General features: G+C 47.9%; 1 protein-coding gene across 1 annotated transcript; it reads left to right on the forward strand.

Annotated features, from left to right (window-relative positions):
• Positions 1-70: 70 nt before the first annotated feature.
• On the forward strand, positions 71-2,615 carry LOC137917008 (mitochondrial adenyl nucleotide antiporter SLC25A23-like). The gene is made up of 6 exons (XM_068759894.1): positions 71-360; positions 1,069-1,221; positions 1,450-1,563; positions 1,902-2,069; positions 2,193-2,343; positions 2,437-2,615. The coding sequence occupies exons 1-6, from the start codon at positions 202-204 to the stop codon at positions 2,613-2,615; spliced, it is 924 nt and encodes a 307-aa protein (XP_068615995.1). The 5' UTR covers positions 71-201.
• The last annotated feature ends 14,331 nt before the right edge of the window (positions 2,616-16,946 follow it).

Here is a 16,946-nt window from a genome sequence, read left to right on the forward strand (position 1 = left end):
TGAAAAAAGATCAGGACATAACAAAACTGGAACAGAAAGGATCAGATAGAAGACATATGAAAAAGCTTGCTTCTTTTTTTATAGTGAAAACGTGATGCATTCAGTTGTAACCTGCAAAGAATTCGACAATACAAATGATTAAAGGCCACCTGGAAGATATACCGGTACAAGTTGTCCTTTACATTTCTCCTGGTGCCACAGATGTTTGACATCGGAGAACATCTGACTGTGCCAGACGAGTTCTCAGAGCGTGAGCGGCGCTCAGGTCTGGTGTGGAAGCAGCTGGTTGCTGGGGCGATGGCAGGCGCTGTGTCCCGAACAGGCACTGCACCATTGGACCGTCTAAAAGTCTTCCTGCAGGTGGGTCATTTCACAAAGTTCACGATTATACTTTTGTGAAGGGCTGTCTCAAAGCTTTTCTCATTTGTGCTCGGAGAGTTTTTGTCTGTCGAGACGGCGAAACAAACGGTTAGAGGAGCTGACGTTAAGAGTGTTTGAGCCGCCAGCGAGGATGACCGAGGCTGATTCACACCTCGGGACTGAGTGGTTGTTAGAGATTAAGTCTCTAACATTGTGATATTAATTTACAAACGCACCGAAATGAAACAGGCGGACACCAGGCTTCTATCTTCTCTCACGCTGCCCGGACCGGCTGGTCCGGCGCGCTTCCTCCAACCAACTGTTTCCGCTTCCCGGAACAAGTTTATTTATAACGTTCATGGCTCCACCTCTTGACTTAGTGACATCACGATACCTTCAGAGCGCACAACATCGCTGCCCACCAGATGGGGCTGTTCTTTATCTAACGGTTACATTTAAACAAATGAAAATCAGCAAATGACCCTATCAGTGGTCAAACTGAATGGTTCTGGGCTGTCACCAACTATAGAGCCTTTAAACTAAAGCTCGCACCTCAAGGCTGGAAAACTGCTTTTTGCCCAGGGCCATCACTGACCTGAACCTGATAAAGGACCTCACCTCGCACCCCCTTCCTGTTGAACTAGCTCAGTTTGGCAGCTTGTATCTGTACCCACTGTACTCAGATGATTGACTTGTTTTTGCATTCAGGTACATGGTTCTAAATCTCAAGGAATGAATCTCTGGTCTGGACTGAGGGGAATGATCAAGGAAGGAGGCGTGTTCTCACTCTGGAGGGGAAATGGGATCAATGTCCTCAAGATTGCTCCTGAATCGGCCATTAAGTTTATGGCCTATGAACAGGTCGGTGCGCTCCAACCAATCAATGACAAGAAATAGTTAGAACTCAATCCTTATAAATAAACCTAATGGTACATGTAAGACCAGAACTCTACCCAGTCTTGAATAATGCCTATTTTCATGTCCGGATAGTTGAATTCTCTCCACAGATGCATCATATTATTGCCCCCCCCCCTCTGGGCCCTTCCCACGTCTGTCTTTCCCCGCCAACCATTCTTTCTTTTACTTTAGATGAAGTGCTTGATTCGGGGCAGTAAAGAGGGGGGCTCTTTAAGGGTACAAGAAAGGTTTATCGCTGGATCTTTGGCAGGAGCTACTGCCCAGACCATCATCTACCCAATGGAGGTCAGTTTAAAGGTCATCGTATCTCTGCTGCCTTTCTGGGTCTGTCCTTTACAACACGAGCCTGCATTCATCCATTCATACAGTGGCTACACTCATACCGCAGGTGTGGCTTCCTCTAAGCCAGGTGAGGGCTGTGGACTCCGTCACACTCCTGGACCGACAAAGGCATAAAGTTCTCACATTCTGCAGTGTATTTCTGTGGCACTAAGTTCAGTGCCTAGACTTAAAGTGAACTTTATTTCTAATGGTGCACGTAGCAGCACAATAAAGTAAATAAATACAAAGACGCCGTAGGGGTACAGTCGATCCTCACCCTGCTTCTCCACTCTGGTGTGTAGGTGCTGAAGACTCGTCTTACACTGAGGACGACTGGACAGTACTCGGGTGTGGCTGATTGTGCCAGGAAGATCCTGAAGGTGGAGGGAGCCCAGGCTTTCTACAGGGGCTACCTGCCAAATACAGTCGGCATCATTCCTTATGCTGGTATCAATTTGGCCGTGTACGAGGTGTGTGCAGCCCACAGTCAAAATCAGAAGCTCAAAGATAGCCCGCTAAAGTTTGACCTTACTTTTGCAACTCGCCACCTTTACATATGAAACTATTTCTGCCTGTTCCTGCTCCATCTAAAGACTCTGAAGAACGCTTGGCTTCAGAGGTACTGCTTAGACTCTGCAGATCCAGGAGTTCTTGTGCTCCTGGGCTGTGGTACCATCTCAAGTACCTGTGGACAGCTGGCGTCCTATCCCCTGGCTCTCATCCGCACACGTATGCAGGCACAAGGTAAAACGGATTCCAACGTGTTCTTAACATGTTGTTCCATAATCAATGGCCCAGCTAGGAGTCAACTCTCAACCTCTTTTGCTTTTCTTTCAGCCATTACTGAAGGGAAACCCAAGCTGACCATGGTGGGCCAGTTCAAGTACATCATATCACACGAGGGTGTAGCCGGCCTGTACCGAGGCATCACCCCCAACTTTCTCAAAGTCATTCCAGCTGTCAGCATCTCCTACGTAGTGTATGAGCGCATGAAGAAAATCCTCGGGGTGGGTTAGTAGACTGAGAAGCAGAAGAGAGGAGATGATGCAGCTCCTCAGAGCGAAGGGCCGCTGAACAGACGCAGGTCACACTGCTCTGGGTTCTACTTCCTGTTTACACATGCAGTTTCAAGTCTTTGACTACGCTTAGGCTTCTTAGCCCCAATGAAAATAGCAATTTTAACTTTATTTGGAGCCAAAATGAGTGCTGTACTTTACATGCTGCTGGGATGGAATAAATCTCCATCGTTTCGTAATGAAGAGGGCTTTAACTGTTCAACTTTAAATGCCATGTCAGCATCCGTACATCCATCCATCTTCCATTAGACGAGACGATCGATGAAACCATCTCTGCTGTGTTGGCTCCAGACATCCGTGGTCGGCGCCGGTTTGAACCCCGAAATGTGAGATAATGATCCAGACTGGCCCGTGATCAGACGAGAGCTGAAGCTGATTTTAGATTTCAGCCTTCTTTGGTGGAATATTGTGAAATGCATTTTGTCCATAGCAAGCTGGGATAGGCTCCAGCGAGTCCCGCGACCGGCAGAGCGGGAAAGCGCTCGGCAGATGAATGGATGAATGGATGAATGGCTACCCGGGTGCATCTCAATAAATGAGAGGACCATTCATTCTTGAAGACGAGAAGGAGCCCTATTGTGTTCAGCCACTTAACCGAAGCCGGGTAACGCCTAGCCCCACTGACTATGGGTGAGAGGTGGGCCACACCCTGGACAAGTCACCAGTTCATCACAGGGCCATTAGAAGATTATGGAAAAGTTCATTTAAAGTTTGACCCTTTTACAGTATAGCTGAAATATTTCAAGCCTTTTGATTATGGCATGATGGCCTTGACATTGCCCAGACACCCCAGTGTTCAGACAATTCGGCTGGCGACCTGCGTGGCCCTTGGCCAACCCGAACCCTAACCCTTCAAACGCCTGATTAGCCCAGACGCTGCTTTGGATTATGACGTGTCGTTAAGAAGGTGAAAACTATATATTGTCTGAACATAGAGGACACCCTGTCCTGTCAATAAACTCACTCCAAGGAGTTTTGTCCTTCGGGGTCTTCCTTATGGTTTCCCAACTTCCTGGTGTTGTGGGTGTGACAGTTCTGCTAGCAACCTGCTAGCCGCTGGAGACGTGACTATTTGCACCTGGGTAAAAGCTTAAAGGGAACCCCGACTGTAACTAGAAATCGGTCTAAAAGTACATTTACAAAAATATATAAACATTTCTCCTCAGTTATCAAATCCGTTTTGTTTATAACATAAATTCATACGTGGTGGCCGCCATGTTTTCGCGTGCACATTGATGACGTCAATGGGTTAGGGGTATGGTAACGACATTGCTCAGACCCCCCTATGTTCAGACAAGATCCAGCATTGAAGTAGTTTATGAAAATGTGAAAGGTTTATAGGAATCCTTTCCACTTTGTAATTACCTCCTAACAGTGGTCGTAACACAGTCATAGTAACCTGAGCGGTTCTGTCGCTGACGTCACGGAATGGCGACGTAGTTTTGAAGCCGCTGGCATTGAAAATGTTATATTATCTCATAAAGAAGATGCATTATGTCATGGTAAATTTACATAAAGTTTGTGTTGTGTCTTGAGCCCTTTCAACTTGATGAGAGAGGCATACTGAATGCATGAAAGAACAAACCATGGTTCATCCGGATCAAAGGGGGAATCCATTAATCTGCTCATTGGCGATCCACTCGAAATTCATTCCACCCGAAAAAAGCTGTTGTTTTATTTTGAAGGAAAAAGCCTGAAACAGGAAGTCTTGTCTCTGGACGTTCATATTTCTTGATCCTTGATGATCTCTGTATTTTTCCTTTGCTCCCTTTCCTGGAGTTAATCTGTTTTGAACACTGTTTGTTTGGGTTCCCATAGCAACAGTAAACTCATCCATAAAATAATGTGATGCATAAAATGGTTAAACAAATGACCTGAAAATCTTTTTTTAATTCTGAGCCATCCTGAGGGGGAGGAGCCGCTCAGTTGCCAGAGGGTTACCATGGAGACATACTTTGGTCAATGTTTGTTCCTGTAACTTTGTATAATTTCTTTCCTGTGTTGTGTTGTGTAGCACTTCCTCTTCTGTCGTATGTCCTTAGACCTTCAGCTCTGTAGCAGCAAGCCAGTCCAGTGTGTCATTGTCCAAATCAATTAAGCCCTGATCACCATTTGGCCGGCGGTATATGGGGCAGCTGGTCAGCACGTGGTCCACAGTCTGTGATGGATCCCCACATTCACAGTGGGCACTGTCTGCAAGACCCCACTTCTGCATTGTTGCACCAAAGCGTCCAACTCCTGTCCGCAGCCGGTTGAGGGTATTCCCATCCTTGCGGGGCAGGTCCTGGCCAGGAACATCTGTTGGATCCTCAATGCAGCGGTGGAGCCTGGATGGTTCTGCCGCCTTCCACTGGTCCCTCCATCTGGCCTTCACCCAGGATTCCTTAGACATGTCAGCTGGTGTTGTGCGAAGCAGTTCCTGGGCCTGTGCGGCAAAAGGGCGACTGGACTTGAGGCGGGTATGATGTGGTGTCTCCATGACAACCTTGTGGAGGAGGTGGGATTCGCTCAGATGTGCCTTCCAAGCGAGAGCTAGTATGGCTGCGTCTCGCCTGATCTCTGCCTGGGCGATTCCAGCAAGGACCGGTTGGTTGGTTGGAGTGGCACGTAGGCATCCGGAGACAGTCCGTAGTGTGCTATTAAGGGCAGCGTCCAGCTTTTGGAAATGGGTGCTACGGCTCGAGACTGGGGCAGAGTATTCAGGAGCAGGAAGGACCAGGGCCTCGGTGGAGGCTCCCCACGTGGTTCCGGCTAAACGCCGTATCAGTGCTGCACGGGCAGTGGTCTTTCCTTTCACACTGTCCAGATGTTGTTTAAACCAGTGGTCCCCAACCACCGGGCCGCGGCCCGGTACCGGTCCGTGAGGCATTAATTACACCCCCGGTCCACGAAATAATTGACCGGCAAGAAACCGGTCCGTGTCAGGAAAAAGGTTGGGGACCGCTGGTTTCAAGGACAATGTTCTGTCGAGCTTCACGCCAAGGTGTGTCGGGGAGGACTGGGACTGTAGCTGTGCATCGGCAACGATGATGTTGGTTTCACGTGTTGCTTCCCTGTTGTAGAGGTGGAACATTGTTGCAACAGTCTTCTCGACTCTGAGCTTGAGACGCCAGTCCTTCAGGTAAGAGGATAGGATGGCCATATCCTCTGTAAGGCCTTCCTCTACTGCTTCCCAAGAGGGTTTGATAAGCAGGATTGCCATGTCGTCTGCATAGCCAGACGACGTACTTATATACAAGGACGGCATACTTCCTTGATGTTGTTAGGGGTAGGTCGTGGATGTAGATAACAATAATGCTTGATTTTATATAGCACTTTTCTAGGCACCCAAAGACGCTTCACATTGTGCATTATTCATTCACACCACACTTGGTGGTGAAGCTACTAGCCACAGCTGCCCTGGGGTAGGCTAACAGGAGCGAGGCTGCCAATTTGCACCATCGGCCCTCCTGACCACCACCAACATTCACTCGCTCACTACATTCACACAGGCAATGTGGGTGAAGTGTCTTGCCCAAGGACACAACGACAGTGGACATGTGAAGGTCGGGAATCGAATCGAACCGCCAACCTCTCGATCATAGGACGACCCGCTCAACCACCTGCGCCACCATCGCCCTAGATGTTAAATAACATCGGTGCCAGCACAGAGCCCTGTGGGACACCGTTCCTGAGCCTTCTCAACCTACTGCTTTGGCCATTGCTGGTCTGGAGCTTAAAGCTGCGGTTGCTCAGCATCTCCATCATGAAGCTCACCAGGTGCTTGTCCGGGATGATCTTCAGAAGCTTCATATGTAGCCAGCGCAGCCAGACAGTGTCAGGCAGCTGTGAGGTCCAAGAAGACGGCGCCAGCCTTTTGTTCTTTGGGGAGCTGGGGGTTGATCACTGGGGTGAGGCAAGCCAGGATGAGGCGTTTCAGCAGTTTGAAGGGTACACACAGAAGGGAGATTGGCCCGTATCCCTTTGGGTCATCGCTTGGCTTGTTGGGATTCGGCAGTGTGATTACCTTGGCACGGCGCCAGATTTTTGGCAGCTTTAGGCGTTGGAGACATGCAGATAGGAAGGAACGGAGCCAGTCAGTTACCTTCTTACCTTGGTGTTTCATCTATCCCTGGTGCCTTACCAGTCTTAAGATGTTTTATGGCTTGTTCGGTTTCTTGCATTGAGAAGTTAACCGATAGGTTGACATCACACCCTGGGGCCCCGTGCAGTTCATGGACTCTCGCTGATGTTGTTCGAGTGAGGTCCTTGTCTGCGTCCGGGAAGCAGCTGTTACTCAGCAGGAGCGACGCAATGGAGTTCGCAGTAATGGGGCACTGTGCCGGGGTTGTTGACCTTCCGGTCAGCTTTTTTAGGGTCTGCCACTTCCTTCGACTGGAGTGTGTGAAGTCGATTGACTCCACTGTCTCAGTCCAACGTTGCCTGCGTTTCTCATTCAGTCTGCTGAAGAGATTTCCTGCTGCTCTCTCCCTGCCTTTCGTCATCCCAACAGGGAACAGAGGCTTTACGTTCACCGCGGGGGATGTTGTTCTTGGCGGCGGCCAGCATCATTTTGCAGTACGAGTTGTAGGCGTCGTTCAGGTTGGTGGAACACGGGTGTGGTAGGGTAGTAACTGCCTTGGTCACTTGTTTAGTGAAACCTGCACAGTTCGCTTTCCGGAAGTTCCATCTCTTGACATCCCTCCCTTGCACAGGCTGGACCAAAGATGGAATGGTGATGAGTGACCGTCGGTGGTGTGACCGGGGAAACATGCCCAGAATGCGTCTTGCAGGGAGAGGCTGGTCGTTGTGCCATTTTGCGAATGCCAGGTCTGGGTTGGTGTTGCTGTTCCATCGTGCAGAGTAGAACGTGTGTGGCTCCTTTGGGTCGTATAGGAGTGCAGCATCGACAGTGGAGGCCCAGTCTACCAGGAAGTCACCATCAGCGTTGGAGCTGCTGCAACCCCGGTCTGAGTGGTGGGCAGGGGCAGGGACATCCGGCAGGGACGATGGGACCAATCTGCTGGGTGGTGGTTTGTAGATGTTGGCGATGGTAGTGTCTTGCACTTTGGTGTTGATCCATTCTATCTCTGCACCATCTGGAGACTGTCCGGCAGCTGACCACAACATATCTATGCGCACAAATGTGGCCGTGCCATGATGTTTACTGGCAATGTGGCCAGCCAAGGTGTACCCAGGGACCCTCAGGATGTTCTTGTTTTCCTGGTGGATCTCCTGCAGGGTGATCGCTGCCACGTTGTTTTTTCGGGCCAATTGCTCAAGGATGTCAATCTTGGCAGTGGTGAGGCCTTCGACATTGAGCTGGAGAAGCGCTAGCGCTGGAGCTGTGGACGGTGGACGTTATAAAGACATTTGTTTCGCTTTGTTAGATATTTGAGTTATGCAGCACGCTCACAATACACAGGTTGCACAAACACTCTTAGTTTCTTCATCTCTACACACTTTTTGGTAATAATCGAACACATAGATTAATCACATATAAAGACTCACACATTGTTAACTGATACACGGTGGGCATAAGTTAGGGCCCCTCCCAGGAGGAGGGTGTTCTACGCCCACTGCCGAAACATTCACTGCCCCCCCCCCCCCCCCCGCTTCTGTAGGAGAGTCCAGCGCTGTGTTTCCTTACCAGCTTTGTACTTACTGAATACCTTCTGTAAACTTGATTCGTTTTATAATCCTGACTCATTATTGAATAAACACCTCCAACACGAGATATAATAAAAGAACCGGGGAAAAAGGAGAAATCTAACAGCTGGTGCCGTGACCCGGATCTCAATGGAGGTGGCAGTTCCCGTGCTGGGCCAGGCAACATCTGTAATGCGCATCTAAAAGGTAAGCAGAAACCTTTGACTAAAATTTCTGCCGGATGCTTGCCTGGTTCAGCATGTGGGTCTGTATAAAGAGTGAACTGTTTAAGAATGGTACCAGAGCTATAGGCATGTAAGACATGTATTGTTGTCCTAAAAGCTGGAAAGGAACAGGGAATAAGATAAATGCGTGTGTGTGTGGAGCCTGAGTCGTGGGAGAGCCTTGATTCGCACCTGGGCTCTTGTGTGGTTTTGTGAGCTATAAACCTTGATTCGCACCTGGGCTCTTGTGTGACTTTGTGAGCTATAAACCTTGATCTGGGCTCCTGATCAGTGTCCAGATGTTCGTGATCTCAAGGCGGAGGCATCGGTCCGTTCTCAGGTGTTTGTGATCTCAAGGCAGAGGCATCGATCCGTTCTCAGGTGTTTGTGATCTCAAGGCAGAGGCATCGATCCGTTCTCAGGTGTTTGTGATCTCAAGGCAGAGGCATTGATCCGTGTCCAGGTGTGTGATCGCAGGTAGTGGGAGGCGGCCACACCACAGCTTTGTGATACGAGAACAGTGGTCAGAACTGCCGTGTACTGACTACTGATAAGGAAAGCGCTATATAAATAGAAGGTGAAATGGTGATAAGGTGACCCCACTCCGCACAAAAAGAGAGCGTTTGAAGACGCGGTCTGTTCGCGGCCTGTGCAGGCAGCGTTGGCCAGCGGTGACGTCCGGTTGGTTGACGGCACGGTCCGGTCCAGCCGAAAACTGCACTGGATTGGGTGGCAGACCCCGTGCGAGACATAAACGGTCTGGTAAATGCCAGAAATGCAAAGGGTCTCCTGGGAATCCCTCCAGAGCCAGCTCACGTAACAAATTTAATCGGCTTTTAATCCACTGAACCACATAAGCGTCAGAAAAGGGTTTGGAGTCCCAGGTTCAGTCATCCTAATTTGGACTGCTACACCGGAGAGCCCAAAAAAGAGGACATAAAAGGGTTTTCTGTCTCCCTGGGCTCAGGTGAGCAAATAATTTGGCCTCACGAGCAAAAAGACCATATCCAGATGGGTCGACAGACCCAGGTTAAAATCCCTGGCTCTGGGGTGATTTTGGCCACCTTTGGTCTGAAAGCGTCACTAGGGGTTTTGAGTCCCGGGACCAAAAGGTGAGTGAGCTTAGATAAAGGAAAAAGTGGGGTCCGAAAGGAAAGACGTCTATAAAACTAGTGTAGACAGGGCAAACAACCGGTTAAAATATAAAATCCAGGAAAAATCGTAACTGCATAAATAGATAAATAAAGAACAGACTAATTAAGAAAACATTATTCTGTTATTGAAATAGTTTGGGCATGTTAAAATCCAAATGGCATCTAAAAAGGTTGAAATTCATAGAATGGCGGCCGCCAACTCTCCATCATCTACATGGGGAGGAATAATATGTGAACTTGCAAAATATGATAAGATGCTAAAAGATTTACTTTAGTAAAAAGGTGATCGGGGGGGCTAGCAGGCCCGTTTACACACACACATATCTGGTGAATTTAATAACGGTGAAACACCAACTACTTGATGCATGCAGCAATGTCTAAAACTAAAGGATTAAATTGAAAATAAATCAAAAATTAACTTTCGGCTTGGAACTGAAAATGTATAAATTGTCAAAGATTGTGAGGGAGTTCAAATGTTTTAGATGGGTGGTTCAAAATCTCTTGAGCCGTAACCTGTGTAAGAAAGAGCAAGCACACACACACACACACACACACACACACACACTACACCTAAATTTACACCTTCGGCTTGCGGTGGAGTGGGACAGAGAAGGGCCCTCTCGGTCCCACTGGAACCTGACAGCTGGAATTGACCTTAGGCCAACATGCTCACGAGTATCAAGATGTAAATGCAGAACACCTGCACACAAACCCCAAAATTAGTTACCTAATCGAAGAGCATTGCTGCACGTAAAATAAGGAGTCATTGAGGGGAGATCGAGGCCTAGTAGAGGCGCCGGGGTGAGATAGAGGCAGGATGAAGACCTCCGATAACACGGAGCTACGTCAGTAGATCACTGATAAGGTGACAGAGAAGCTACATGATCCACAAAAAGCATTCACGATACATGATGCACCCTGCTAGAGACGAGGCAGGGCAGAGAACACAGACACGCACACCCCAGAACCAGACAATCACAGAGCAGTGCTGCACGTCACAGAATGCAGGACAGAAGTCAAGATTATCTGGGAGCACATATTACTAATCATAGGAAAGAAGTTCTGTAAATGTGTCTGTAATCTTGGAGTAGAAATGTAAAGATTTTGTCTGAGTGTGCTGCAGGTTCTAATGGAGGCCTGATGAGTGTGTGACAGGAGAACCACGTCTGGGGGGCCGCCAGAAACACAGAGGTTGTGAGACAGTGGAGGAAACTTTCTGACAATGACCATCCCAGGGTCCCACCATGGATGTCCTGAACGCCGGAAAGGAACACATACGTTGGGGGAGTACAAACACACTCTGTCACAGGACACCGGACAGTGTTATTGAGGTAGAAGACCATTGCAAATTCATATGCTCTATTTTTGTAGATATCGAACGTCCCCATGCAGAATGATCTGGAGAAGGGACAGAACGGACAACAACCAGGGTGGGATAGACTCCTCCCTCAGCTTCATCCATCAACACTGACCCCACTTTCAGTGAGAGTTATTGGTGAGACGATTGAACTGTACATGCTGTTATTACTTCCCTCTGTGCTCAGTGTCCTCTGATAACACTCTATCCCATCGTTCGTACGGCCTTCTGTCTGCACCTGCTAGCGCAGTTTAGATGAGGAACTGGTTGTTTCCTTCCGTCCTTGACTTCTTCTCTTAGTTTAAACACGCACATCCATGCACCCCTCCCCCCCTGGCCTCACATGCATTACAAGGAGGCATGAGACCTCCCATGACCCCCACCCTATAATGATGGGAGGTGAATGTATGGAATGAATAAAGTTGGGTGTTTGAGAGTTGCACAAGCACCATGGGAATTTCTTCATACAGTCACACAAGTACACGATGGTCCATCAACAGGACGGGCGACGTTGTACAGCTATTGGCTCTGGCCAGGGCTAGCGCACTGGCTACTCCGGCTTTCTCCTTGCATTTCCACTTGGACTTGGCGGGGATCAATGATTTAATGAGTGCTGTGTTTTTAAATACAGCCCTCAGGAGGGGAAGGTCCAGATCCTTTGTATCGACTCTGGATCCCTGGACAAGGATACATGCACTGACTAGAGGGACAGCAGCCATCCCCTCTAGCAGCAGGCCATTGCTAAAGCTCGGGCCGGGACTACCCACAGAATAACAGGGGGGGTGCACATACACACAGGGGGGTGCACTGTATACACACATACAGTGCCCCAATTTAGAAACAGACTTCTTGAATTAAATGAAGTGAATGAAACACATTTTCCCTTTTTAAACAAAACAGTGAGTGTGAATGGGGACACTGCTATGAGAGGGTTTTGATGACAGCTAACGGTGACCAGTTACTCGTTCTTACTGCGTTTAGATACGACCATAAACTAATGCAAAACATCAGTGCAAAATAAAGCAGAATGAGATCATTAGAAGCCCTGCAGGCACTGAATGAAGATCTTAAATATGAACAGAACACTGCATGTAGACGATGTCGATGCATTATAAAGCTTACCTAGAAAATAGGGCTAGGTTTGTACAATAAGAGCTGCACAAATATATATTAGATCAATACAGGGCAAAGGAGGATCAACCCAGGAACACACGAGGAATATAAATGCTTCTGAGGAGGAAGAGTAGATGTTAAAATAAGTTAGCATGGTTCAACTGAAAACGGATTATTGCAGTAAAACCTAGAATGAGGATAAAACAGAGAATCTGGAACTGAATTATTTCTGTAACTTAGATCACCTACTTACACAGTCTTGAGGAGGACAGGCACTTATTATTAAAATGTCCACATTAGATGTGGCGATTTTAACATGAAAATAAAGAAGAAAGAGAGCGACTTTAGGACATTATAGGAAGAGAGGAAGGTATATTCTAAATTAGCATCTGATATTGGCCTTCATCTCTGGGTGTCTCTGTTCCATTGAAAACAAACCATAATAAGATTAATTCATGATCTATTTTGTTGGAGTTCTGACAGACCAAATTTCAGTTAAAGGGAGGATGTTTCATGCGGGGTGTTTTTGTCTTTGGGTTTGACCAGGTCAAGAAAGGGAGGCCAGGGTCCAGCTATAGGGGGTCAGACTGGTTTACAGGATCAAGAATTACCATGCAGGTAGAAGATCGGTTTATAATTAGAGGATAGATGTAGGAACTGGGTGCGGTATAGTGAAAAATAATCCACACACAGTAGCACATTTCTCAACAGCAAAGAGGTCACACTTCTACAGAAGGGACATGCAATAATATGGACAGGGAGGACAGACGGACGGGATACTATGTCACATGTTTCCGGGAACCCGAACCAGGCAGGACATTTTTCACTGATGTACTGAATCATGCTACATCCGCAGGGGGTGTAGGTGTCCCCTGTACAGTAGCAGAACACTCACAATGGACACAACAAGGGTGGACGGTCCTGGAAGAGCAGGTTCTTCCATCGCCGTCCTCTACACAGATGGCTGAGCTGATGGGAGTGGACCGCGCCTGTGAGATGTCTCGAGGTGAGGCAGGTAACAGGAACACAGGTTCAAGATTCTAACAGTTTTATGTCCACCACAGGAGAACCCCTGAGACAGAGATGATTGGGTAAAGGTGCAGCGAAGGACGGCGTGGTGGGGTCTGGCGTTCACAATAGGTTAAGATAGATGCAGACGGTTGCCGTGTGTCAGGAACCTCATTACAGGAGACACGGATCAGAGAACGCTGACTGATCGGTCAGTCATCACTGGGGGCGCCCTCGGACGATGGAGATGTTAATCGGTGGTGTTTGCTTGATGTGTGAGTGACCTGAAGTGGGAAATAAAATGTGGAACTAATTTTGAGAATAGGAAAGAGAGGTGTTCCTTGAATTGTTGGGGCGGATGGTGGACCACCTTTCTGATAGACTTTAGGTACGATAGGTTAAAGGGAATAGGTTTGGAGGTAGAGCACAAACTTGGAGATGTTATTAGAATCCTGAGAGGATTCCGGATCAGAGGGGCACAGGCACAATTCCAGATGTAAAAATAATTTTAGAATCTGGATCCAGATCCGGATCGACGCCATTCTCGGGGAGGACCGAGCCACGGACAGAACCTTGCTTGTGTAAAAATTTCAAGTCGATTGGGTTACTAGTTTTTGGCTCGGACAGACAAACAGACAAACAGACAGACAAACGCACCCAATTGCAATACCCTCGCTTCCGCTTCGGCGAGGGTAACTCAGCTTAACTAAATGAGATGACCAAATTATTGGAGGTTTGATTGAAAGTTTTCTTTGGATAACCCCACACAGGCCGTCACTGTGTTCAGTTGTGTAAATGCCATTACTTCACTGGCCACTGGATGGAGACACTAGGAACTGGATGTAACACTTACTCAGATTATATTGCTCTTGACTGTCTGCTAACTGGGCTGTAGCATCTTCATTCCTCACGTCGCCTCACCTGATGACGGTCTGGGAGCGACCCTTTGAGGCCTTAGAGCGCTGTTAGTTAAGTTTTTCGGACATTTGGGGTTATCCAGTCCATTCATTGTTAGGGATAATTGGTAGGCTGAGCGGGGGGCCCTTATGGCCCCTGGCACTATTGACCCTCACACCCTGCTGGGACGGCTGTGTAAAATGTTCGTGCAATGAGAACAGATACTTATTTTCGGTAACACGTCTTTATTGCCTCTTACTCCCGTGCGTGGCTTTTACAACAACAAGACCATAAACTAGAACCCGAGCATGCGCAGCACGAACCTACGGCAACTGATGTAGGACATACATCACAATAAACATGCGATCATTCTAGTGCATGATCTACATCCTCTTCCTTTAGCTTGTGCCTCTAGGAATAAAATAAAGTGTACTGCCATCATCTATGCAAACATTTCTAACGTAAACAGTCCTGCATGAAATTAGCAGCATTTTATTAACTTAAATATTTAACAGTTATTTAACCAAGTATGTGTCTATACCTAAATAATGTTGCACGAGAAACACTGAAAAACGTAAATCACTCAGGCTGTAAAAACATCAACATATCATCACATCTTATAACACATTCATCCCCTTTTTTCTTTTTCTTTTTTTTATTTCAAGAAACAAACAACACTCAGTTCAGTCTTTATATTTTGGATTCGGTCTAGAAATCCGACCCGAGCGTGTAACATAAGGGGAGCCACCGTGTGGCAGCAGGGCTGATGAGCGAGCCGGAGCGTTTGGTTGCTCACAGGTGGAACGGTGAATCGTCGGCTGAGAAAAACGACGTGATCGTGGTGATGATGGAATAAGGATCGGTGTACCAGATACAGTCGGTTGGGAAGAAGGATCATCAGGGTCGACATGTGGAGGTGGAGATGGCTCACTGACCGGAAGGATGTGGCGGCAATTCCTCCTGCAGGTGCCTCCTTCTGATTTAATAAAGTAGGAGCGTGGCTCCTTGCAAGCCTGTACCACCGTGCCAAGGCGGTCGTATCCCTGTGGGGTCTGCAGTCTGACAACCTGACCTTCTGCGAGCGGTTGCAATGGTCGACTGGCTGCATCGTAGTACCGTTTCTGAACAAGTCTCTTCTGCTGGAGTTGCGTAGCGACCTGTTTATTGCTTTTAGGGGCGGGTGCTAGAAGATTGTTGTCCATGGGAAAGGTTGAGCGTGTGTGTCGAGACATGAGACGTTCTGCCGGTGATCCTAGCGTGTTGTCACGAGGAATGTTCCTGATGTTCAACAGATTAAGGAAAACGTCTGAACCATCTCTGTGTGACCTTTCCATTAGCTGCTTTGCGCTGCGGACTGCACGTTCAGCTAGTCCGTTGGATTGCGGGTACTCTGGGCTGCTGGTGGTGTGAACAAAGTCCCACTGTTTCGCAAACTCCCGGAAACGCTGGCTTGTGTACTGTCCACCATTATCTGAGATTAGGGTGTGCGGTGCACCATGAACAGAGAAGTGTCTTTTCAGCTTTTTGATGACAGTAGCTGAGGAGATGTCACGGAGAAGATCTATCTCAAACCATCCTGAGTACGAGTCTACCAGCACCGAATATTGATGTCCATGCCATTCAAAGATGTCGGTAGCAACCGTAGACCACGGTAGAACAGGTACAGGATGTGGTTTCAGTGGTTCTTTCTGTTGGTGCGGACGTGTACTGTTACAAACCGCACAAGACAGTAGCTTGTTTACAATGTCTTTGTTCATACTGGGCCAAAATACTGTGCTTCTGGCTCTGCTTTTCGTCGCTTCCATGCCTGGGTGACCTCCGTGCATAATTTGGATGTACTCCTTTTGCAATGCGTTAGGAATGACTGGTCTGTGTCCTTTAACAACTACGCCATCCTCCACTACCAACTCATCTCTGTAAGGAAAGTATGGCTGGGCAGAGAAAGGTACCTGGCGTTCCTTGTTAGGCCATCCATTCCGGATCACGTTGCTGAGGGTCTGGAGCACCTGGTCTTCTGCTGTGTGTGCTCTGAGTTCCTCGAGCCTGGCCGTTGAGATCAAGCTCACAGACATTACATCAAACAAATTATGTGCACTTGTCGTCTGGGAATCAGTGCAGGTTGGAGCACGTGACAGGGTGTCGGCAAGGTACATGTGCATACCCTTCTTGTATACCAGAGTGATGTTGAAGGCTTGAAGACGAAGTAGCATCCTTTGCAAACGAGCCGGAGCTGTGTGGATTGGCTTCTTTAAGATGGTGACCAGGGGTTGGTGGTCTGTTTCAATGACTGTGAACTTGCCATATATGTAGTCCTTGAACTTTGTACACGCGAAAACCACTGCGAGCAGTTCTTTTTCGATCTGTGCATATCGAGTTTCCGTGTCTGACAGAGTCCGAGATACATATGCGACAGGCTTTCCATCTTGCATACATGCTGCGCCAAGTCCATAACAAGATGCATCACAGGTTAGTGTCACCGGCTTCTTCACATCAAAGTATGACAGAACCGGTGACCTGGATAAGCATGACTTGAGATGGTCGAATGCTTGTTGGTGTTGTGGAAGCCAGCACCATGCAGTGTCTTTATGAGCGAGCTGTCTGAGCGGCGCTGCGATATTGCTCAGATTTGGAATGAATTTCCCCAAATAGTTCACCATACCAAGGAAACGTTTCACTGCCAGAGAATCCTGCGGGACTGGCATGTTCGTGATGGCTTCAGTCTTCGTGGGGTCAGCTTTAAGACCTTCCTTTGTGAAGATGTGACCTACATAGCAAACCTGATCTAGACGAAACTTACACTTGTGCGGGTTGAGTCTGAGTTTGATCTCACGTGCGCGGTCAAGTACCTTCTTCAGATTTGCATCATGTTCAGCAGCATCACGACCTCCCA

The sequence above is a fragment of the Brachionichthys hirsutus genome, unplaced genomic scaffold (assembly GCF_040956055.1).
Source record: "Brachionichthys hirsutus isolate HB-005 unplaced genomic scaffold, CSIRO-AGI_Bhir_v1 contig_950, whole genome shotgun sequence".
Taxonomy (NCBI): Eukaryota; Metazoa; Chordata; class Actinopteri; order Lophiiformes; family Brachionichthyidae; genus Brachionichthys; species Brachionichthys hirsutus.

What these genes read in the sequence shown, in the direction of transcription:
- LOC137917008 (XM_068759894.1), top strand. Translation starts at nt 202, where the DNA reads ATGTTTGACATCGGAGAACATCTGACTGTGCCAGACGAGTTCTCAGAG. An exon ending in GTCTAAAAGTCTTCCTGCAG is followed by an intron (nt 361 to 1,068) that starts GTGGGTCATTTC and finishes TTTTGCATTCAG; the next exon opens with GTACATGGTTCTAAATCTCA. An exon ending in CACACGTATGCAGGCACAAG is followed by an intron (nt 2,344 to 2,436) that starts GTAAAACGGATT and finishes CTTTTCTTTCAG; the next exon opens with CCATTACTGAAGGGAAACCC.